Source organism: Rousettus aegyptiacus, unplaced genomic scaffold (genome assembly GCF_014176215.1).
Source record: "Rousettus aegyptiacus isolate mRouAeg1 unplaced genomic scaffold, mRouAeg1.p scaffold_m13_p_5, whole genome shotgun sequence".
In the NCBI taxonomy this organism is placed as follows: Eukaryota; Metazoa; Chordata; class Mammalia; order Chiroptera; family Pteropodidae; genus Rousettus; species Rousettus aegyptiacus.
The window spans coordinates 107,391,130-107,415,476 of record NW_023416308.1 but is presented as its reverse complement, the minus strand read 5'-3'; the positions used below and the strand labels follow the sequence as shown (position 1 = coordinate 107,415,476).

Here is a 24,347-nt window from a genome sequence, read left to right as displayed (position 1 = left end):
CACCACAGACTCACACAGCAAAATGCTTGTCGAATTAAACACTCCACATAACGAAAAACACCCCAGATCACTGTTATCCGATCTAAGACAGTCCTCCTCATGCCTGGAATTCTAATTTCTCCTCATTGTAGCATACTTCTTTTATTTCCCCCACTCTAAATCAAAATGTGGACTCTTGGCTGCTGCGTTTGAAAATCTTTGTGCTTCTAAGGCAAGTCCCTTCTCTGAATGTGAGGGGTGGACTTGGAACCTACGAACCTGAATTTAGGTTCAGGATGACTGGATTTTTCTAGCTGCCCCACATCCCCTCCCAGCCTTGTCTTCCTCATCAGTACATGGACATAAGAGTCCCTGCAGATTAAATTAGGTATTAAAGGTAAACTACCAGGTCCTCAAGGGAGGAGGTGATGCAGGTAGAGACAGAATCATGTCAATCATCTTCTCCAGGGGCAGGTACAGCCTCAACTCCAGATACCACACCAATTCCCTTTGGCCAGGCACCTGCCCCTTTCACAGGCTGGGAACACCTGGCAAGATCAGGAGATGGGAAATCTCCAGCTTTTTGTATTTATGTTTGAAATATTCCCTGAAGACCCCAAATTACGGCCTCCTCCGCCAGAGAGGGTGAACAAAGCGTTAGGAGCCCTTTAAAATGACCTCTACCCAGAAGGCCTGGGTTCGAGCCCTGGTTTGCCGGCTAAGGCAGTGTGACCTCCTGCCATTTTCGGGTACAAGTGTCTTCGTGCCGAAAGCATGAAGAACCGCCTAAGAGAATCAATCCTAAGGGTTCTGCCACCCGAAAGGCTCCAAGGCTCTAGCTGGGTTGGGGGCCGAGTCACGTGCTGGCGGGGGGGGGGTGCTGGTTGACGTAGAACTGAGTGCGAGCGCACCAGCCAGCCTGGGTCCGGCCCCCTCCTCTGACGTCCTCGCAGCCGCCCGCCCTCCCCGCCCCTCTGGCGGCGAGAGAGCTGCTGGCGCGCCCCGAGCTGCCTGGCGGCGGGCGGCGGGCCGGGCCGGGGTGCGTGCGCGGCGGCGGGACCGAGCCCCGCGCCGCGAGCGGGCACCATGGTGCTATCGGTGCCCGTGATCGCGCTGGGCGCCACGCTGGGCACGGCCACCAGCATCCTGGCGCTGTGCGGGGTCACCTGCCTGTGCCGGCACATGCACCCCAAGAAGGGGCTGCTGCAGCGCGACCGAGACCCAGACCCCGAAAAGGCGAGACCTGGCGTGCTCCGGCCCGCCCAACAGGTGAGCAGGGTGGCACCGAGGCCTCTCCGGGAGAGGGGGTGTCCCCCCTGGCTGCGGCGGGGGGCGAACATGGGGTGGGGGAGCCGTCGCGGTTCTTCTTTGCAAGAAAGAGCATGGCGGGGAGGGGGACGGCGGACGTGCATGAGGACCCGCCGAGGGGTCCGGGAAGCCGGCGCGCGGGCTGGGGAGGGAGGCTGTGATTAGGTGGCGGTAGACTTAGGGGGCGCGAGAGGAAAGGGGACAGCGGGGGCTAAGGGGGAGGAGGTGAGAGGGAGTGGGAAAGGGTACTTGGGTGGGAATAAGGGCTGGGAGTGGAATGTGGGGGGCCGGGAGGCTGGCAGGAGAACGTGCGTCGGGCGCTCAGAGGGGAATATGGGAGGGGGCTGCGGGGAGACGCGGGAAGGGTATTGTGAGGGTTGAGAAAGGCTGAAAGGACTTGGAATCATGTGGAGAATGAGAAGCTTGCCGAGTTGGAGGGAGGAGGAAGGGGAGTGTGAAAGGGAAGAGAAGGTGGGGGAGGGGGATTAAGGGCTGGTGGAGGGAAAGCACGGACTGAGCCGAGAAGGGGGAAATCCACCGTAAACCAGAGGGGAGGGGCCGCCGTCCCGGTGGGAGCCGGAGGGAGGGCCGCTGGGCTGGGAGTGCCCGGGGTCTGGAGAGGCAGGCGAATGTGGAGGGGCCTGAGGATCCTGGCCCCCGCCAGCACCACGCAGCTCCAGCCAGCCAGAGGGGCTTGCTGCGGCCTCACCCAGGGTGTCTCTGAAGATGTCCCTGGAGACCGGAGGGATTTATACCCCATGCATTGGTTGTCCCCCGAGCCCCTTTGAGCAGGAAATGGGTGGCGCCCCATGGTACAGTAGAAGGGGTCTGGGAACAGCTTTGGGAGGAACGCCCTCGGTGGGCTGTGAACTCCAGGACACGTTTCGCAGGTGGGAAGAGCAAAATGTCCTCTGGAGGAAAAGAGTCTGGCTAGACTATTTGAGAAAGGCTGGCCCTGGGCAGGGACATGACTGAACGACTTCCCAAAGCCCTTAGGATGCCCCATAGAGCTTACCGCCCCAGGAGTGTCGCTACAATGCTGGGATTCCATCTTCCTTTCTCCAATCAATTACCCACATGCTCTGAGACCCAGATGTGCGGGGCCGTGTCAGTCACTGTACAGAGCGAGGGAGAGGAAATGGCTGCTGTCCTTGAGGCAATTACAATCCAAGAAAAGTGACATTGACACTGGCAGGAATAGGAGTCTGGGAATTGTCTGGGAAAGGGGGGGGGAGTAGAGGGCTCCCCACTGGCTGGGGGTTGAAGGAGCCCCTCTCTAGAAGTTGTGCCCTGCTGTGTCTCAACCTTGCCTCCAGCCCAGTACACTTGAAGGACGACTCTTCAAGGGGGGTGGCTCTTCAGGCGTTATCCCTTCCCTTCCCCCTCCCCAGAGATAAGCACTGGGAAAGGTGATGGTGTGAATGACTCTGGGATCTCTTCCAACTCTTTGTCTTATTGAGGACCAGTGGTCCACACAATAGCCAATAATCTGTTAAAGACAAACAGATCATGACTCTCCCCAGCTTAAAATCCTTCATGACCTCTCATTGAGTGTTGAACAAATCAGCAAACCCTAACGTGGCACTTACCAAGTGCCAGGCACAATTAAGCTTTACACTTAATGCACTTAGCAACTCAGCGAAGGGCATATATGGTGATCCCAACTTAAAGACGAGGAAGCTAAGGCTCAGAGAGGGTCCTTTCCTCAAGGTCACACAACTAGAGAAGTTTTGGACCCAGATTCTAGCCAAGCTGGGCTGATTATGGGGTCTGCGTTATTAGCCTCACCTGCTTGGTCTGGCAGCTGACTACCTCTCTGGCCAGATTCATGCCAGTTTCTCTTTTCGTTGGCAGTCTCTGCCTCTCTGCATTTATTATCCTTAAAGACACCAACCCCTCCCATGTTCTTCCTGCTTTTCACAGAGATGGCTGCTCTTTATTCTTTAGTTCTCCTTCTGTTTAAATTTCACCTTCTCAGGGAGGATTTTTATCTACTGCTGCGTGTAACAAAGCACCCCTCCCCCATGCCCTCTCCATATGTTCCTTCCAAATTCTTTTATAGTACCTGTGACAATTGGATGTGATCATTCATATCTGCTGGCTTGTGTATTTATTTCCAGCACCCACTCAGTACCTGGAAACCAATAGATGCCCAACAGGATGTTTTTGACAAATAAAGGCATCCCAGTCTCCAGCCCTGGGGGATTATTTTCTGAGTGATTTCTTCACATGTGTACACACTGTACCAGGCCTTTGCAAGCCAGTGCTAGCTCAGCAGGGGCAGAGTAAATGTTTGGATACGTGAGACCCATCTATCCACATCTCACCTCCCCAACCCCTCCTCCCTGCGACAAGGATTTGGGAAACCTGGGGCTGAATGTAAAGGCGTGAAAGTGATGAGGCTGAGATTTCACAGTATTGGCTTGGCTGCTATCCTGAGCTTAGACTGATTCAGCCATGACCCAGATAGAGTAAACAGAGAAAAGACAACACAAGTGACATTTCAAAGAAAGTAAAGGAGGTGGTGTTATGGGTGGCAGGTGACAGTGGGTGGTGACATTGTACATGTTGACAAGGAGGGGAAGAGTCAGGAGAGGCTCTCTGAAGATGCTCGTTGAGGAGAAGATGTAGCGGCTGGGGAACAGGGCTCTAGATTCCTGTAGCCACTGAGAACTGCCGTGTCTGTGGGATACAGTGTGACTACCCAAGTCTCCAAAAGTGGCTGGTGTGGTTGCTGGAAAATGTCCTTGGATTTGCAGGCCGTACCTGGGAATCTGATTTCCAGCCCTAAATGGTTGGACGCAGTTGAAGTTTGTAGTGATTTTGAAAAGAACTTCGAGGTTTTCCAAGGAGTTCTTAACCTGAGGTCCACACATACCCCCACGAGGGTATTTAAAGGGTTCATGGTCTTGGAGAGGAAAAACTTACATCGTTAATACCACTAACCTCTAACTGAAACTTAGCATTTCCTGTGAGTAGGAATGTAAACAACGCATCACAGGAGTATTAACAATATTGGTGACTTTGTCCTCAAGGGAAATCACAGGTAGTTTCGGCGCACACTGCAGCTGTTATAGATACTTAACAATATTGTTTATGCTCGTCTCTAATTCTAAATCATGATGCTTATTAAATCCCCTGCTAGATCCTGTTATTTAATGAATGAATAAAGAGGCACACATGTAGCTATTTCACAAATTGAATTTATTAGATGTTCCTTTGTAGTCTTATGTCATTTCAGCTTTTCCAAACATTTAGAGGAAGTGTCCATAGGCTTCCCCAGACAGCTAAAGGAATCCATAGAACAAAAAAAGGTCCAGAGTCTCTGCTAACCGGGAAGTGGGAGAAGGTGAAAGCCCTCAGTCACTTATCACCTTCCACACCTCCAGCCAGCTCCCATTCGTAGTTCTTTGCTTTTCTGAAATACACTCTCTGGATGCTTTATTCTGCCCCCTTAGACGACCCCTCACCCTCACCCACATGCAGTTTGTTGGACGGACACAAGGGGTTCAGTCTCACGATGCCTCCTGCCCATGGTGTGGCAGGATCACTTGGGAACTGCCTCGCCTATGTCAGCCGAGCTTTGGAAGCTGGGTTATTATGCAGTCGCTGGGCAGCTGGAGCGGGGAGGCAGAGGGAGAGGCAGGACGCAGAGTGTGTGCCCATCTCCCCTTCACGGCTGCTTCCAGATCTGTCAGTGAGAGGCAGCCAACGCGTGGGTTCTTTTCCCCTGGATTTCCTTTTCACGCCTTGTCTGCACTCACCCCACTTCTGGGTCCTTCCAGAGGAATCCTTCTTTTGGGCCAAACCGAATAACTATAGAGTGAGCTCTTTTCTCACTGCTCGTTGCCCCAGACACCCATCACTTAGCAGGAGCTGGGGTCCTGTTTCCAGAACGCTTCTGTTTCAGCATCCGATTTTTCTCCTCTCAAAGTGTGTACCTCACTGTACCCTTAAGTAGATATTCTCAAATGTGCCTCCGAGGTCCCCGGGGTGACACCGATGCTTGTCACCTTGAAGCTAACGCGTGATCAAAGGCTTTATTCAAGTTGCTTGGCCCCTCAGCAGTGGTCCAACACATCGTGTACCCACCTCCCCCAGGCCCCACTGCCGCTTACTACCAAACTATACAATCCCACCCTCCTTCCAGCAGAGTTGAAGAGAGCAACGTGGCTTTTCATGGAACACTGTCTTAGTCTATTTGGGCTGCCATAACCAAGTACCACAGACTAGGTAGCTTATAAGCAACAGAAATTGATTTCTCACAGTGCTGGAGGCTGGGAGGTCCAAGATCAAGGCTCTGGCAGATTCACTATCTGGTGAGAGCCCGCTACCTAGACGTTTCTCTGTAACTTCATGTGGTGGAAGGGGCAAGAGAGCTCTCGGGCTACTTTTATGAGGATACGAATCTCATTTATGAGGGCTCTACCCTCATGATCTAATCACCTTCCAAAGACTCTCACCTTCTAATACCATCAGACGGAGGTTAGGTTTCAATGTATGAGTTTTGGGGGGACACAAACATTCAGACTGTAGCCAAACACTAATAGATCGATTCTAAGTTTTTATGAAATAAATAAATGCTGAATTTGTATCAAACAATATACTATGTATAGTGGACTCCCCGCCTCCCCCTCCAAATCAGGGAACGTGTCTTTCATTTTTCTTGTATCGCTGCCAATATCTAGTGTGATGCTTGGGCCATGATAACTCTTCAATGTATTTGAATTAAATCCTCATATTGTGACATGGCATGGAATAAGAGAGGGAAGACATAAAGAACTGTTAAGGTTCCGTTTCCACAAGATTGGAATCCACACCCAATTTATTTATGGTGCTGTTACTGGGGGCAGGCAATGCTCCTGGGCTTTTGTTTATAAACTGTCTCTTGATGTGGGCACTGGTTACACAAGTGTTTTCACTTCGCAAAAGAAAATCTATCCAGCTCTACATTTAAGACTCATGTACTTTTCTTTAGGTAGTTATACACCAGTAAAATTTTTATTGAAATTTGTCATATTGCGACAATTTGTCATATTGCTTGTGAACACTAACTTAGTATCAACCAGTAATGTTATTAATGGGAGGACTTTGGGACCATAATCAAGAGCATGACCTTCCTTTATGTGATCCGTTATGTACTGCCTCCCTAGCCTGGTCTGCCTTCTGCTGCGACTCCTGTAGGACTAGGGCCTCAAGACCATCAATATGGCCCTATCAACTCTCTTGCCTGTTCTTGTCTTCCTCAGACCACTGAAGTAACATCCTCTCAGATCACTTGTCTGAATTCATACTTGGCAGAGTGAGGATGCATCAGAGCCCAGATGCTGCATTTTATTAGCTAATAAGAAGTTTATTCGTTAAAGATTAAATGTTAATGCCAGGCACTGGGACACTTCAATGAAAAGACAGGTGTGTCTTTCTTTCTGGTAAGTAGGGAGACAGACCAACAGAGCCAGCAATTGCCCTAAGCGTGTGCAGTGCTACATGATAGGGGAGGTATGGGGGCCATGGGACATCCCCACCTTCAGCCCAGAGTAGAACTTTCTTCGGTTCTGGTTGCCTGCTCCGCCAGGGTCTCCCCTGTACCTCAGTGATCACAGGGGGCTCCATGAATTACTAACACCACTCCTGGAACTGCTTCAACTCTGCGCTGCTGTAAGGTGGATTCTCACCCTTTAATAGGATTCATTTCTCAGCCGATCTCCCGGCAGGTATCTCCTATTCATATAAACAAACAAAAAATAGATCCCATTCCCACAGAGTAATATATAATAGTGATAGTATAGCTAACGTTTATTGAGTTCTTTATATGTGCCAGGCACTTTCTAAGCATTTTAACCGTATTAATTTTATCCCCACAACAACCCTATGAAATATGCGTAATTATTATTTCCATTTTACACATGGGAAAAATGAAACACGGAATGCTTAAATAACTTATTCAGTGGCAGATCTGGGAATGAAATTTAGGAAGTCTGGTTCCAGAGCCCACGCTTTGACAACTAGGCTGGAAATTAGCAGAAAACACTCATCAGAATATTATTGGAGCCTCTGTTTTTCCAATACGGCATAAAAGTGTCTACAAATATGCGTTGTTGCAGGTGAGCTTCAGAAACCTTTCCCAAAGCTTTGGATTTCTTCCCCGCCTCTTGTGTCTACTGGGTTTCAGGCCCTGGGTGCAGCTCAGGGCCCTCCAGAGAGATTTACACAGTAGACATGTTTGGGCTGGTTGCTTAGCAACATGGAAGACATGAATTTTTCACCAAGAAATTAGCATAGATTATTTCAGGGAGAGGCGCACACACCCACTGGAAACACTAGGCTCTTGGAAACACTCATAATGAGGCCCCTAAGTCTGTGTCCATCGATCCCTTTCCAGTGTCAGGTCCTGGACCTGTCACATCTCCTTCCCTTTCCTGCGCATGTAGGTAATGCAGGTGCATGGCTCTTCTCTTCATGGGATTGATGGTTCACTAGCACCTTTGGTTAACTCCAGGAGAAAACATTGCTGCATCCTTGGAAGTTTTCGGATTTTCAGATAGTGGCCCGGGTTCCCGTCAAGTACCTGGCGGTACAGGAAGGGGAATGGAGAAGCCATTGTCCGTGGTGGAAGAAACACCTGAAAGAGAAATCAGGGCGCTTAAGACAATGCTGGAAGGAAAGGCAGAGGCCAGCGGGAGAAATCAGAATAAATGGAGACGGGCCCGTACTGTCCATGCGATTTGACCTGCAATCTCCTAATAGCCAGTGACAGTTCATCTCCCATTTCTGCCTTTGTGTTTCTGTTGTCACTACATCTGGAGCTTTTTTCTAGCTAACGAACATTGAGCAACCCCACTTGGAGGATGGACGAGGATAGCTTCACAGAGACAGGTTTTAAGAACTAAGGGATTCTGTTCGTATATGCCAGAATCGACATGTGCATACAAAGAGCCCCCATAACCAATTTGGTAAGAAATAATGTTTATAGATATCCAAGGAAAACAGATAAAAGGGTAGATGTATTCCTCCCCCACCCCTTCCACCCTCAATTATGTTTATTGATCACATACTTTGTGCCAGATACTGTACTCGGGGGTGGGGAATACAGTAGTAATGCCCCCTCCTCGATGACACAGTGACCCGTTGTCAGTCCTCATGAAACTTACGGTGTAATGGGGAAGACCAGAGTTAACAGAAGAAGAGCACAAATAAATAAACGTGTGCGATGGTGATCATGACCTGAAGGGAAAGTTCAGGTGCGAGGTGGGAATGGCGCAGTTCAGGAGGTCGGGGAAGGCCTTCCCGGAAAGCGATGGCCGAGCCGAGAGCTGGAGTTGGAGGGGGAGTGGGGTGGAGCGCGAGGGACTCTACACAGAACGAGCTGCGGCAAAGGCCCTGCGGTAGAATGAAGCCTAATGCTTCAGAGGGTCCAGGGAAAGGCCTTTGAACCTGAAGAGCAGAGAGTGAGAGGGGAGCCTGGGATACAGTGAGGCTGAGGAGGTAAACAGGTGCCTGGGCAAGCGGGGCCTTGTGGACCATGGACAAGTTCATTCATTCATGTATCAGACATTTATTAATGCCTGTGTGAGGGGCATTAACACTTTAGGCGTGTCATAAGACGGCAGGGTTCTTTGGAAAAGACAATAATGCTGGAAAAAATAGAAGTCAGCAGGAAAAAAGAAAGACCAAATATAAGATGGACTGACTCCATGAGAGAAGCTTAGACACAAGTCTACAGGAGCTGAGCAGGGCTGTTGAAGACGGGACATCCCTCATTCCTAGGGTCACTGAACGTCAGTGGCACATAGCACATACACACACGTGAGGCTCACCGACCTGCGTACTGGCAATATGAAGATTGCCATTATTTCCAAACTTTTAAAATTGAGGCAAAATGCACATAGAAGTGGCGATTTGAAGGTGTATGACTCAGTGGCATTTAGTACATCCATGTTGTGCAATTACACCTCCATCTATTTCTAAAACATTTCTTCACCTTCGAAGGCAACTTCCTACCCATGAGGCAGACACTCTCTGTTCCTCTCTCCTCCCCCAGCCCCGGGTGACCACCCATCTCTTTTCTGTCTTTATGGATTTGCCACTTCTGGACATTTCGTATAACTGGAATTATGAAACACGTAGCCTTTTGTATCTGGCTTCTTTCACCTGGCATGATGTTTTTAAGGCTCATTCTTTTGTAGCAGTTATTAGTACTTTATTTCACTTTATGGCTGAATACTATCCCATGGTATGGTAGATCTCATTTGGTTTTCCCATTCGTTGGTCAATGGACATTTGGGTTGACTCCACCTTTTAGTTATTGTAGACAGTGCTGTTGTGTGCATTCTTCTATAAGGATTTGTTTGAGTACCTGTTTTCAGTTCTTTCCCGTGTAGACCTAGGAGTGGAATTTCTGGATCATATGGTAACTCTATGTTTAACTGTTTGAGGAGCTGCCAGACTGCTTTCCACAGCGGCTGCACCATTGGCCCCTCCCACTAGCACTGTATGAGAGTACCAATTTCTTCATATCCTTGCCAGCAATTATTATTTTCCTTTTTTAACTTTTTATTATAGCCATCCTGGTAGGTGTGACATGGTATCTCATTGTGCTGTTTTCTATGCTTTTAATTTAAAACGTAATCTAAACCCTTTTGTTTAAAACATTCATTAGCATCTGGCAAGTTTTTAACAAACATTCGCTCTCTGCAGTGAAGGCTCATGACAGGGAGTCCCCAGGGGCACGGCCCTGAGACACCGCGTGGTTCATGAGCCTCATAAGATGGCGAAGTGTGTGGCAGTCCTGGCTTTCTTGCTCCACCAGCAAATTTACACCTGCTGTTCCATCCTTTAAATATGTTGTGCATTATACTGTTGACTTTCCCACCCTTTTCCTCGAAGCTTTAGCTCCTTGTGGGTCCTGATCTGCTTCACTCAGGTACCCGGGGGCCCTATAAATCCGGGTCCAATTGAGGTGATATTGACTATCCTTTCAATATTATTTTCTTACAGATTGACATCACCCAGCCAGCTGCCATGCTGGGAGGAGCCTTGATCCCTTAAAGTGTCAGTTCTCTGCACACACGCACACAAATCTTCCCACCAAGGAGTTTCCTAAGTGCTAATTAAGTAAAGGGTGTTTTAATTGATGTATATTATAAAAAAAAACTCCCAGGAGACTTGTACATGATATTTAAGGGTGTTACCGTGATATGCAGTGATGTTTTGGGAAGTGGGCTTGGAATGCATTATAATTTTTCTCATTTAAAATAATGGAATACGAGTGATTGCTATCTGAAATTCCCCAGCCGGCAGGTTTCATGAACAGATGAGAGTCAAATAATGAGGGGTAGTTGCATAGATGAATATATGCGTGTCTTTGTGCATATGCATCTATGAATATGAACAAGAAAAGGGGGAGCGGCCTCCTGTGGGAATTCTGTGAAATCAAGTCTTAGTCCATCTGGCATAGACCCTCGGGTATTTTGACATATTTCCTCGACTCCCCCCATTCTCCACTCATTAAGTCCAAGACATACTTTTTTTCTTCATATGGAGACTGAGCAGGGCTTGGCAGATGGCAAAAGAGGTGAGAAGAAATGTTGCATGACAGCATGAGTCCGTGAACGAATGAATGGATAGATGAATGCGCAGAAGGGCATTCATGGGGCCGCCACCTCTACTTGTAGCCAGAATAAAAATCGCAAGGACAGGAACACAGGGGAAGGCGTTGAGCTTGCTGAAGAATCTCTGTGCCTGCGTTTAGTGGCACCGCAAGGCATCAAGACGAGCTCGGAGGGCGCAGCAGCTTCATTTTCTGGTGGTTCCCCTCACTTTGACTCTGCCGTCACTCGGCTAATATTGGAGACCGTTTAAAAAAAATCTTCAGCTGCAAGGCCAATGACATAATACCCAAAGAGACTACATTTGACTTGGAACAGCATAATAAGCCACACGGTTTGAGACTTGCTGCTAAAAAAAGGCATAATGAAGGGGAGGTAGGTTATTGAGGCAGGATAGTGAAGACTTCGCTTTCAAATAGAGTGAAGAATAATACTTTTGAGGAGGACAGCATTTGAAGAAGAAAGTAAGGCTGGGGAAAAGCTGTTTGGGCAACTAGAAGAGTTGATGGAAACTCTGCACATGTGAAATAACTTCAGTTAGCTCTGAGTTGATTCTGTGTGTTCAGGGCCTTCTCCTTTCTCACAGTGCACCCCCAAGCAGCCTCCAGTGCATTTTCATTTCCAACAAGTCACTTCACATAAACGAAAGGGCAAGGCTATCAGAAAGACATACAGTGAAGGCAGTGACGATACGTTAAGAGACGAAACTCCATAGGAAAATATCAATGTGACCCAGAGGGCTTTTTGGTACATTCTCTATAAACGTGTCATTTAATGATCTCGTCTCTTATATGAAATAGAACAAATCTTTTAAACGACAACGTGACTGTCACACTTTGAGCAACAGCCTCATCACAAAACACACAGAGACAGAAAATGGAAAGGAAAAGAATGAACACAAGAAGAGGTAATCCGCTTGTTACCAAGGTTTGCATTTGATTTTGGATACCCACCGGAATTAGTTCTAGGTAATAACAATCTCGTTTTCTGAGAATACTCAAAAGAGGAAATTGCCTCTTAGAATAAAAATATTCATTTTATGATCAAGCTACTGAGATATAATAGGAAGCAAAGTAGTCTTCTCTCCCAAACCTGAATTTGAACTCAGGCTTTACCACTTTCCAGCTAAATGACCTTGAACATTCTGACCACCACTTTTCTCATTAATAAAACAGAGATGATAATAATAAGGTTCTCTCAGGTAATCATAAAGGCTAAATGAGGTAACACTTTTGAGAGCATCCAGCAGACTCAGTACCTAGCTACTATTCAGAGTATATTTTAGGTATCTCTGAATCCTTTTCTTATTTATTTTTTTGCCAAAGCAAAGACTTGTCTGTAGGTTCACTACGTAGGAAAAAGAAAGTTCATTAAACATATTCCAGGTGTGAACAATGAAAGGCTTCTGTTAGTATAGGGAAGGGAGCATGTAGGATATTCAATCATTCAAAACATTTCTTGATCCCCTACTATGTGCGAGGCACTGAGTTTGCACTGGGGACACCACGGTGACCAGGCAGGCAACATCGCTGACCTGTTGCAGCTCATATTCTAGGCGTAGAGATGTGGGAAGTGAGGAAACCAGGGAGAAGACATGGAGAGAGACTAAGGGGCTTAGGCCACTGTGATGATGGTCTAGAGAGTTGTTTGGGAAAGAAATTGACTGGCTTCGTGTGTGGGTTGGGTGTGGGCTTCGGGAAGAGGGAGGAGTTGGGGGTGACAGTTTTTCACTTACCCAACTGGACGGCAGTAGCAATTAGTGAAACAGGGAACACTCAGAAAAAAGATAAGGTCATGAATTTTAAATCAAGAATTAGTTCACTTATGTGCAGAGAGAGTGTGAGGGGTCTTTGAGCTATTTCCATGAAGACGTCAGTCGGGCTGGTGGTTCAGCAGGTCTGGAGCTCACGCCATGGCTGTGATGTGCAGTGGGGAGCTGGAGATGTGTACCAGGCAGTCACTTGGAGGAGACAGCAATTGCAGCTGTGGCATGGCGGGGAAGGCCCAGGATTATTGAAGAATGAGAGGAAAGAATTCCCTAGAACAGGTCTGGATGAACATCAGCATTTAATGAGATGAGCAGAGGTGGCCAGAGAGAAGGGAGAAAAACCTAGAGAATGTAATGTCAAAGTGGTGATGATGATGATGATGATGATGATGATGATGATAGAAAAAGTTTTTTAAGAGGAAAGCAATTATCAACTAGGAAGCCCACCAGTGAAAAATCAAGCAAGATGAGACTGACAAAATCCATAGGAATTAGACCACGAAGGTCATCGGTGACCTTGGAGACCAGTAATGACCTTCAGAGGGCCAAGGGACTCTGTGTTGTGGGGTGGGTGGCAAGTGAGAAAATGAGGACGGCATCACGTACGGGCAATTCTTCTGAGATGTGCGGCTGAAAAGGGGCAATGGCCGAGCAGGGGACAGGAAATCAAAGGAACATTGAGCACATTTGAAAGCCGATGGGAAGGAGACAGTTGAAAAGATGAACATTCAAGAGAGAAGGAGGGAGAGATTGCAAACAGCTAGCGTAAGGCTCCCACCAAGGCAGGGGGGATGCGGTGCAAGGCTCTGATGGAAGGACTGGTCTTGGGAGGAGGGAGACAAGGGTCCTCCTGCAGTGTCACTGGTCGGGTTGGGCCCCAGGAGCCATCCAGGCGAAGGGACGCAGGTTTACATGTCTGTTAGCAGGATGCTAAGGATGCTAAGGGGCCACGATTTTTTCTGGGGTTCCTTTTTCTCTATGTAGGAAGTCTGAGGAGACAAAGGAATTTCTATATAGGCTTGAGGGAGAAGGGAGGGAAACAGTACTATTAACTGGCTGGACTGAGAGCCTATTTGAGGTTGGTGACCATGATTCATCACAGAACCGTCTGTCTTGTTGAGTGACTCTCCTGCAGGGCAGGACTATGGGAGGCAGGCATTGCAGTGTAATAGGTCCATCCGATGTCGGAATTTTATCACTTGGCATCAGGAAAAGGACTAGGAGGCAAAGGGGGTTTTAGACTCTATAAAGGTGTGGCTGAAATGATGGCGCATAGAATGGAATTGGGACAGTTGCAAAGTGAGGAAGGGGACAGAGTGGAGGGCTTCCTGGTCCGAAGCCTCCTTCAGGTAGCAGAACAGCTGTGAGGGGCTCTGTCCACCAGCTAGAAGAAAGGGGCTGTGCCATGGGCACCCTGAGGACATATGCCACCAGAGTCAAAGTGCCAGAACTATTCTTTAGTTCCCTCACAAGGTAGGCAGTGGTCGGGATGAGGGTGCAGCGGTAGAGTCAATAACTAACTGAATGGACTTAAGATTGTTATTATTAAGATGAGCAGATGAGTCAGCAGCTGGGTGGGTCTGCAGTCATGTGCCATATGGTGTTTGTGGAATTCCTCTTTAGTTTAGGAAAACATGAGAGCCTGAAGGGCTACCTTGAATCCGTAACCTCTGAAGCCCACAGGAGGCTCATTGCAGGGTGCTTCCTGTGAGTCTGGTTGTCCCGGTGACTTAGCGTCTGGAAAGCTGGGTCGATGCTACTGGTGGGTGTTGAGTTCGCTGGGCCGCAGCCTGAAATCCAAGCGATGTCTACAAGTGCACAGATCGTTCCCAGTGGAGGCACACTGGGGCCCTCGCCTCTGCTAGAACAGAGGAGAAGGGGTGACTGGCTGCCGGAAAGAAATCAAGCTCCTGAGACTCCTACGGGTAGCCTTTGGGAGGCTGCACTAATTGCCACAGTACAGGAAATAGTTATTGGATTAATAGTATTAATAATTAAATTGTCATTAAAACAACTATTGTAAAATGATTCGACTTTATGTACTAGGTGAGTGGCAGACACGAAACACTCAGGCTTTGGGTTCCGGTTTCTATCTGCCCCTTGCTTGCCATGTGATGATGGGCCAGTGACTTAACCTTTCTGCGCCTCAGTGTGCCCATCCATTCATTGTCATTGTCACTGAATTGTTGTAGGCATTAAATCAGATCACCCAGGTAAGGCAGTACCTGGTCCCTTTGTACCCAGAACCACTCTCCACATCCTCCTCCCCTCCCCACGATGTCCAAACCTATCCCCTTTTTCTATGCCCCCTGCCCGTGCCCTGGCCCCAGAAGGCCAGGTCTAGGGATGTGAACAGTGCCCACTTGCTCCTGGCCCCAGGACAGTCTCCATTCCTGTTGTTATCCTTAACTCTCCACACTTCTGTAAATGTCTGCTTTATGAAATCTTCTCAATAACCCACTTTGTGCCATTTGCTCCTCCAAAATCCTATTAATAGGGCACTCAGCCAATGTTAGCTATTATTATCAACCCTAATAATAATAATAAAGGGAGAATCTGCTCATCAGAGAGAGTGTGTACGAATTGGCAAAGGTCAGGGCCAACAATGATAAAGCCCTCTGTTTGCACAAGGCTTGATTGTTTCAAAACTGCTTTTGTTTTTCCATTTGATCCAGCCTTTAGCCTGGTGCTCTGCACATCTCCGAGCTTTTGATACGTGCTTGTCAAACAGACACACCTGCTGATCAGAAGGTTCAATTATTATTCTCATTTCAAAAAGTTTGAAATGCACTAAGGAAAAATATTTGACATCTATAGTAACTTGAAACCAAATACTCTAATATTACTGACCTTCGGTGATCAAGTTGCATTTTCATGACAACACTTGTAGACTGTGGCAACGTCGACTCAAATGATAGAGAAGGGAAATCCAATAGGTTTGCATCTTGCATCTCGTTTAAAAGAAGAAACAGCTGCCTCTGTGGGTGATACACGCCAGCTTTGAGTCTGCCACTGTGACAGCCAGGAGGGGAATGTTAGAAGCAGCCCCTTAGTGGCTGTCTCTTGAAATCTCCCTGCTGACCGCTCGTGAAAGTCCCACAGAAGACCCAGTCTGTTGCCCAGACATTGCTGTGGCTGTAGACATCTAATGATGTTCAAGGATGATGCTTTTTTGGAAAAGGAGACCTGAGAGGTAGTAACGGAAGTACTTTTTCCTTGATGCAGCTCTCTTTTATTCTTCCTTCTCTTTACACATCATCCATCCTTAAGCACTGTCAAATCTTCCTTGGAGAAGTCTCAAGCATTGCTGCTTTCCTTTTTCTCCTTGACAGGTATACCCTGGCTTGGTCCCTCACTTCCTCCCACCTGGATTACTCCCACTATCTCCAGGCTGGTCTTGCTTCCAGTTTCTTCCACTTTAGTCTCTCCCGCATGCACTTGCTAGTTTGATTTGCTGAAAATACTGTTTTGCTCATGACATTCTTCTATTCATCAACTGTCAAAGTCTCTACACTGTTTATAAAATAGAGTTCACACTTGTTTGCTGGGCATTCAAGGCCTTTCATGGCCTGGCCTCACCATTCATTTGCAAATCCATTTCTCCAACCCCACCCAGGCTTTCTCTTCAGCTGGTTTGCCAGACTCACCATGCCCCTTCTGTACCTATGCTCCTGCCTTTTTCTCCATTTGAGATCCTTCTGCCTCTCCTATTGGGCTGAGGCTGTCCTCCAGGAAGCCTTCTCTGATCTCACTGATGATGAGGCACTCTTCCTTAGGTCTGCTGTAGCACACAGTGCAGCATTTGGCTTTTTAAGACTACCTTCTACGCTTAGTTATTTTTTTTAGAAGTATGCATCAGGAAAAAATATAGCTTTATTCCTGTGTATCAATTCTTATTAATTGGTAGCAGCTTCCTGGAGCCCTGGGCTGAACAAGCTGTGTCTGAGCACAACAGGAAAGAATGCTTTAATCAGTCAGTCATGTCCACCATGAGCATAGTAGAAGAGTTGTAACATGAGCACTTCATATTTCCCATTCATGGGGCGGTCTCCATCATTGGACGGTTAACTTCCTGAGAGCAGGGACTCACGTATTCATGGATCTTCTGTGGTCTCTAGGGTGGTGAATACACAGTTAGCAGGCAGCAAGTCCGTGCCGATTTCTGTTTGGCTAGAAATCTGAGGGTTGCGTAGTTGAACGGTTTTGGCTTAAAACCAAAATATAAGGAGAATCTAGCAAGACAGTCGCTATCCTGTTTCAAGTCACACTTTACAACTCTGCTGTTTTTTAAATTGCTGGGTTGGAGATTGATGTGCTTTCCAACTGTCTGCACGTAAGTGGATGGATGTCTTCGATTAGTGGTTCTCTGGGCTTGTTTTCCGCACTGCATCACCTTTGAAGGATGGTATCCACACAGTCGAAGTGTTCTACAGAATTCACCTTCTTTCTCTCCTACTCGGAAAAGCTTATCAGAATGCAAATGCATGAAAGAGGTATCGCTATAAGAATCACCTCGAATGTGCTCTAATCAATTTTTCAATAGATAAAAAAAGTATCAAATGTCAGTATGTTAGTTGTCAGTTGTAAAATACTGGCACGATACTAAGGTTAAAAACTGTTGCCTTTGCCAATGGTTTCATCAATTAGCTAAACATCACAGAATCAAAAAATCCTATAGCTGCTCTGGAAGAAGATCTTGAATTCGATGTCAAGGAAACTGGCATATGACCAGATTCTTCGGCCTTTAATACCAAAATGACTCCCCTACATTAAAAACCCAGCCCCCACAAATGAGGAACTGAAAAAAATGTCTATTCAAATGGACACTGTTGGTTAAGACTACAGAGACCGATATTAAACACGTGTGTCCTGTCTTACAGAAGTTATTGGTGATGCAGGGCTGAGATCTCCCTCCTAGACTCCCTCATAGACTCAGTTTAACAGAAAGACTTTTAAGGCTCTAGTAAACCAACACATTGCAGGGGGATAGGGGCGAGTGGAAATTTTGGAAGTTAAAGGCTGGCTGAAGGACTTGGCTCTGAGTCGACCCCTGCTGTGGTGGCTGGAGATGGGAGGATGCGGATGGGGTGGATGGAGTGGAAAGGCTGTTTTTGAGCCCCATATTACTGATCAAAGAGGTTTTTTGTGACCTTTAGAAATATCCCAGCTTTTAAATAATGTTTATGATGAGTGTTAATAAGGTTATGACATAGTCTTGACATTGCCTTGGCTCATGTCGAAATGCAACACATTTTAACACAAAGAGTGTCAAGCCCAGATTCAGAATTTAGAATGGTAACAAAGCTGATGCCCAAACAGCTAGGCAGTTAATTAGAAAACCCAGGTAACTGGGCGGGGGAGAAGATTGGGGTTATCAGTCTGACGATGAGGCACCTGCCAGCAAGTCAAAAACAACGACCTGGACATTTCCGTTTTTGCCTGTTTATCATTAGTATCCAGAGACATAGCCCCCAAGGCACTGTGTGATGGAGTGTGTGCTTAGCAGCACTGGCTTTGGGATGGAATTGGGTTCCAAGCCCAGAGGTGTCATACATTAGTTGTGGGATCTCGGACAAGTATCAAACTTTCTGAGCCTCAGTTTCCTCCTCTATAGAGTAGAGAACAGAATTAGATTATTTTTATTTATTATTATTGGGGCATAGAATAGAGAAAATATTAGGCACTTATCTATAGGGCTGTGTGAAGATTAAATATGATAAAGTCTGTAGTGCTTCCAAGGCCATCTAGCACACAGGAAGTAGACAAGAGATAGTGGCCATATTACCTGTTCAGGCCTTTGACAAAGTCGATGCAGGGACTACCTACAAGAAGTAAATCTCTAGACAGGACCTTGCCATTTTGTGCATTCCGGTCCCGTGGAGTTTTGTTTTGTTGAATTCTGGTGTTGAATTCTGTTTCCTCTGGAAATGCTGGAATAATGGCAATACTGGTCGTCTCTTCTCTTCTGAAGGGGCTGTAAGCTTTAGTTATTCTCTGAACACACCACAAACTTTAAAGCCACTGCCTTGGCCCAGAATGCCCTTCTCCCACCTCTCCATCTGTCAAACTGCTGCCTGGGCTTTGCGGGGGAAGACATTCTGCCAGAAGTCAGAGCCTCTGCATCTTCCTGAAAATCTCCTCCCCTCAATACACACACTCACCCCGTAGCCTCCCCAGGCAACGTTTGATGTGCTCCTGCATACTCTGGTCTGCATCACAGCAGCTACACTAAGCCCCCACTGCCCACTCCTCCCTACCCATATAGTGTGTGAGCACAGAGACCAGTGTGTTCCGTGTCCTTAGTAATGAAAAGTTTCTCAGTATCGAACGATGATCGATGGAACGAATGAATGGATGGCTGGATGGGGTAGGAGAGTGGAGATGGGTCATCCTTTCCGTAGCCCCAGTAGGCTCCTCCTTAGATCTACCCAAGACTTTAGAAAGATAAGATTATTGCATTTTTGCTTCCTTGGTTTCACCAAATCAGGAAGTGGCCGAGCTGGAAAGCTTGCAGGCTCCACAGCCCCATGCCTGGGTTCTAATCCCAGCTCTGCGTCTAGTTAACTGTGTGACTTCAGACTTATATCCAGTGTGCCTCAGTGTCTGCCTCTGTAATAACTCCTTCTTCATGAGGTCATGAGGTTTAAATGGAGCCCTATGGGTGAAATGCTTACAACTGAATTTGACATATAATTTATGCTAGATGTGATTCCTCTACCCCCACCCCCAAATTAGTTCAGAAAGCCTTTCCTGGCCCTCAAATTCCTAGTGGACACAACTCCCAACCTACCCCCATTTCTATCTGTCCCTACCTCGATAGTACTTACTCTTACCTGAGATTGCCTTTTTGTATCTGCTGGTTTCTTGCTCCCTACTCCACTGGCCATGCGCACTCACATTGGACAATGTCATTCCTACAGCTGACCAGCATCTAGAGATTTAATAAATCTTGAACAAACGATTGGATGAATGACAACCAGCAAAGAAAGAGTTTGCAGGGAAAGCCTGGCTGTTATTCCCAGCAATCTCATTCGTACTAGGTTGGGAGGTACGTTATCCGACTGAGAGCAGGGTTAACCCATCAACAGACCTTCTAGTCCATGGCATCAGGTATCATCTTGGGGGCAGGGACAGTGCTAGATCAACCACCAGCTAGCCTTTTTAGATTTTAAAATAATCACAGAGGGGAAAGAGACTAGCAAGAGGCGAGTCCCCAGGGAAGGGGATTTGAGAAGGAATTGGGGCACAGACTTGTAATAAACAGAATAGGAGGTGCTGGAAGGGATAACAAAAGAAGATGCTGTGGCTGAGTTGCCATGGAAACACTGTTTAGTGTCTGGACTGGAAGATAAGCTGCTTCTTCAAAGCGAATTTCAACTTTGAAGTTTGAAATATGCTCTCCTCCTGGGCCCTGACCCTGTGGATTGGCTGATAAACAGCTAAGACGTAGAGATGCTGGTACCATCAGCTCCCTGAGAGCTGCAGATCTATTAGACAAATGTTTGTGGGGTGCCAAGAGGACTAGACAGAGAGTGGGGAGGTGGTGCCTGTGAGCAGTACACCATACAAGAGGACATTTCTACATCTACCCAACCTGGATTTCTGGGCCTCCCCCAAATCAAGGTGTTCCCATGTTAGCCTCAGAGAGTACCCAACCTGGAGAGCTTCTTAGACATGCAGATTCCTCGGGCTCCACCTAAGACCTCTGAGTCAAATCCTTTGGGGGTGGGGAGTGCTCTGAGAATCTGAATTTTATATTTCCTCAGGTGAAACTTCTGCACATCAAAGTATGGGAACCAGTGCTTAAAATCCTGTTCTTCTGGCTAAAGTGCCCGCAAAGGCAGAATAAGGGATGGTGGGCTGGGTGTCTGTCTAAGTGGCACAAAAACATGGCTGAGCAGTTAAGTACGACTAGAAATATGAGCAGGTGGGCGAAGGGGCTGGGAGAACAGGAAAGTGGGTCAACTTAGGGCTCTGCAGTGAGTCAGCCTGGGTTTGAATCAAGCCTCTGCCACTCACAAGCTGGCTATGCATCCTCATCTGTAAAATGGGATTGATTATAGTAGCACTGCCTGATAGGGTTATTATAAGGATTCGTCGAGCTCATACCTGAACAGTGCAGGGCACAGGTGGGCAGAACCACAAGGTGGACGAAGCCGAGACTCCAAGTTTGGAGAAGAACCAACAGACTCTTCAGACTGTGAGAAATCAGCTTTTGTTGGTCAGCCACTGAGGTTTGGGATTGTTGGTTACACAGCAGCTGGCCTTCCCTGACTAATACAAGGCTGCTAACAAGTGGCCTGCTGGCCATGAAGGTTCAGTCAGTTGTGGGTGTGTGCAAGGAGGTTACACAGAGGGAAAGGGCAGAGGGGATCAAGGCTTTGGTTTGTTACGAGCTTCTATGGCTGCACCTCAAATTATCTCAGAAGAGTTGTTTATATGGTTAAAGGAAAACTTGGACAGAGGGTTCTTTTTACTCATAGACTCAGCCTCTAGTAGTTGGTCCTTCCCTGGAGGCAAAATGACTATTTCTCGCTATTAATTTCTAGCTTGACTTATTGCACGTCATCCAACTTAGGGAGAAAGTCCTGCCTCTCCACTAGGAGAGAGCGTTTGTGGGCGGGAAGCAGGCGGGGTGAGCAGAGGGAGCGTGGTGCCAGCCAGTGTCCTGGGAAACATCCCAAGTCACAAAATAAACAAGGGAAACTTTTTATACTAAAACAATCATATGGAGTCAAATTCAAAAAGTCACATGGATTTTAAAATAGAACTGGAAAGATTCCCAATTGCTCCAGAAGACTTCCTGTTCCCTAAAGTAAGTATCCCCATTTTACAGATCAAGAAAGTGGAAGTATAGAGAGGTTAATTAATCAGAACCAAGATCACACAGCAAGTAACTGGACTCTAACCAAGCTGTCTTATTTTAGAGCTTGGACTCTGACCACCAGGCTATAGTTCAAACTCGTGTGCATGTTAGCATGTATATTTACCAGTATTGGAGCCCAGAGTGACAGAGGCTTGTGGGTAACTTCCCTGGCCCAGCTCCTCTCTGAGGGGCTTCATTGTGCTTGGCTGCAGACCCTAGCCATGATGGCCTGCGCTTGGCATCATTTAAATACTCTATGTCCAACCTTCCCGTCTCCTTGTTTAAAGTTCAAGTATAAGGGTCAAAGCCATCTGTCCCCTTTTCCAGCTGAGTCTGCTTCCCCCACTCCTGTGTAACTTCCTGGGTGCTGTGATGCTTTAAGATGAAGGCCCCAGTGTGGAAACTCAAATTAATAAACAGTCCTCAGGTGAAAAAGTTAATCATGTCACAAAAGGGGTCGCCTAACATCTCTGCTAAGGTTAAGTATTGTTTACAGATCATTAACTACATAATTAATTTCTTTTTTTTTTCCATAGGAAAGGACAGCATCTGTCTTGTCACTTCTGTGTCCCTAGCACTTAGCACAGGACCTGGCCTACAGTCGGGCTCAATAAATATTTGTTCATGAAATGAAGGTGTGGGCTCCCCGCTCCCCATGCCATCTGTCTCAGCCTGGCTTACGGGAAGCTGGACTTTTCGAGCCTCTTCCTCGGGAGGAGCTGTCCAGGGATGCAGGAGGGAGAGGAGGAGGAGGAGGGAGGGTCTGCACAGGATGCGTTACTGAGCCTGAGCCGCCTCCAGTGGGGGTCAAGGGCAACTGCTGGATTTCAAGCATCATCCTCCAAAAGGTCACTGAAGACACTGTTGGGAGGGGCAGTGAGGAGGACAAGAGAAGAGTTGGTGTTTGGTTTCCAGCTCACAGTGGTCGTAGTTCTCCTCATGGAGTTTTAACTCAACACATCGGGGTTGTCCTGGGGTGGACCCGCAGTGTCCCTCTGTGTCTCACATATCAGCAGCTACCGAGAAGCCCCAGGGCGGGTGACAAGAGGGGTGGGGCACGGGTGTGACAGCGAAGCACTGTGGGGCTGCCCCCTTGGGAAGCCGGTGGGAGTCCTTGTAGCGCTGGCTACGGTGGGGAGGAGAAAGTGGTCCAAGGCCCCAGAGACAGGGGAGACAGGGCGAATCCAAGGAGACATGTCGGAGGGATCTGATGCGCCATCCGAGGGTGTTTCTACTGTACCTGCAATGCCGAGCCCAGCAGGCATTCTCTAATTATTGAATACCTGCCTCCACTGACCCATCCTTTATCTGTATTTCCCCTCTTTTCGGGTTTATGGGACATTTAGAGATTTAGAGAGAGAATCTCACTTCCAAATCCTGCCCCTCGTTGAGGTAGAAGGCTTGAGCACGGGTCCTTCTGTAGGGGCCTGCTCCCATGAGGGTCTCCTTTGTCCCAGGCGTCCTTGCTCTCCACCTGTAATCCTTTCCTAGGCTCCCTCTCTCAACTCCCGAACCTCTTTTCTGCTTCTTGGGCCCCGAAGTTTAAGCTATTTAAGTGGAAACATAGATGCATTTGAAGGATGTGGTGGAACCAGGGTTTTGAAATGCAATAAATAAAATTGTCCAAGAGAATGAGGCAAGTAATCAGCTGTGCTTTCACTACTTGAAGAGGCTCATGTAGCAGTCATCAGACTCTGCTCTCGGCCCGGGCGAGGGCTATAAATCACCCCCCACTAAAAGCAGCCATTGCACGTAGGACCTCGCGAAGGCAGGGCAAGGATGAACAGCAAATGGGGATGCCTTTGGCTGGCTGCAGAGAGGTTCTAGGGTGGGCGGCGGGGGGCTGCCAGACCCTAAGCAGAGTTTCTCTGTACCAGAGTCATGATCTCCTGTGATGCTCACTGAAAACGCAGTACATCAGTTTGGGGTGCTCTTGCTGCAAGTCACAAAGACCCCAATACAACTGTCTTAAACAGAAAGAATAATGTTGCTCATGTGATTCGAAGAGCAGAGATAGGACAGATTTGGGGCTTGGTTGGCTCAATGACGCTGTCATTGGAGACACAGCTTCTGTCTCTCCGCCCTGCTGTCTGTGCCATCAGCTTTCTCCTAAGACTGGCTTGCTTTGCAGTCACAAGACAGGACAGGATTTCTGTCCAGCAGTGGAGAGAATCCCTCCTTCTGCCGTGGAATGCGAGTCCTTCCATTGTGTCTGGGACGGCCCTGGGACTCCTTGCGTAGGGAGCACAGCCTTCCTCCCCACTGCTCTCTCTACCATCCCATCCGTCCTTCAAGGTCTAGCCCATGCCCTGGCCCCTCCCTGGCCCCCTGGACCCCTCTGCTTGCCCCCTGCATGAATTGTCTTCTCTCTCCCAGCAGTCCTTCGCACAGACTGCCGGCTGCCTGCTTCTGTGCCGTGGTCCCGAACTGCCAAATACACCTTTTCCTTTACTCTCTTGCTTGTGATTGTCTCCCCAGCTCACATGTACTGACAAATAAAGAACTGTGTCTCCCACTTCATTGTAGCTCAGAATGTGGGAGTGGAACAAGCCTCGAAGTCACCTGTTCCTTTAGGTGACAACTCAGAAAAGTAAAATGACCTGCCAAAAGCGACTCAGCTCCGGTGGTCGGTCAGTACTAGAACCAGACACCTTATTGTTCAGGGACACCTTCGATGGAGCAGAGGTGCAAAGGGGACCTAATTTTGCAAATGATATAGGCCCTTCCCCGGTAGGAACTAGTTACTATGTATAGCAATGGCAAATAATTTTGACCCGTGAGCGCTGTGCCTGGCAAAGGCTCAAAGGCAGAAGAAAGG

General features: G+C 47.7%; 1 protein-coding gene across 1 annotated transcript in view; it reads left to right on the top strand.

The window, feature by feature from the left end:
- Positions 1 to 1,027: 1,027 nt before the first annotated feature.
- SYT13 (synaptotagmin 13) overlaps positions 1,028 to 24,347 on the top strand; it is a 39,265-nt gene continuing 15,945 nt past the window's right edge. Inside the window, exon 1 of the mRNA XM_016146807.2 lies at positions 1,028 to 1,248. Coding sequence (XP_016002293.2) covers positions 1,066 to 1,248 — 183 coding nt within the window. The 5' untranslated portion in view covers positions 1,028 to 1,065. The remainder of the gene's footprint in view (positions 1,249 to 24,347) is intronic.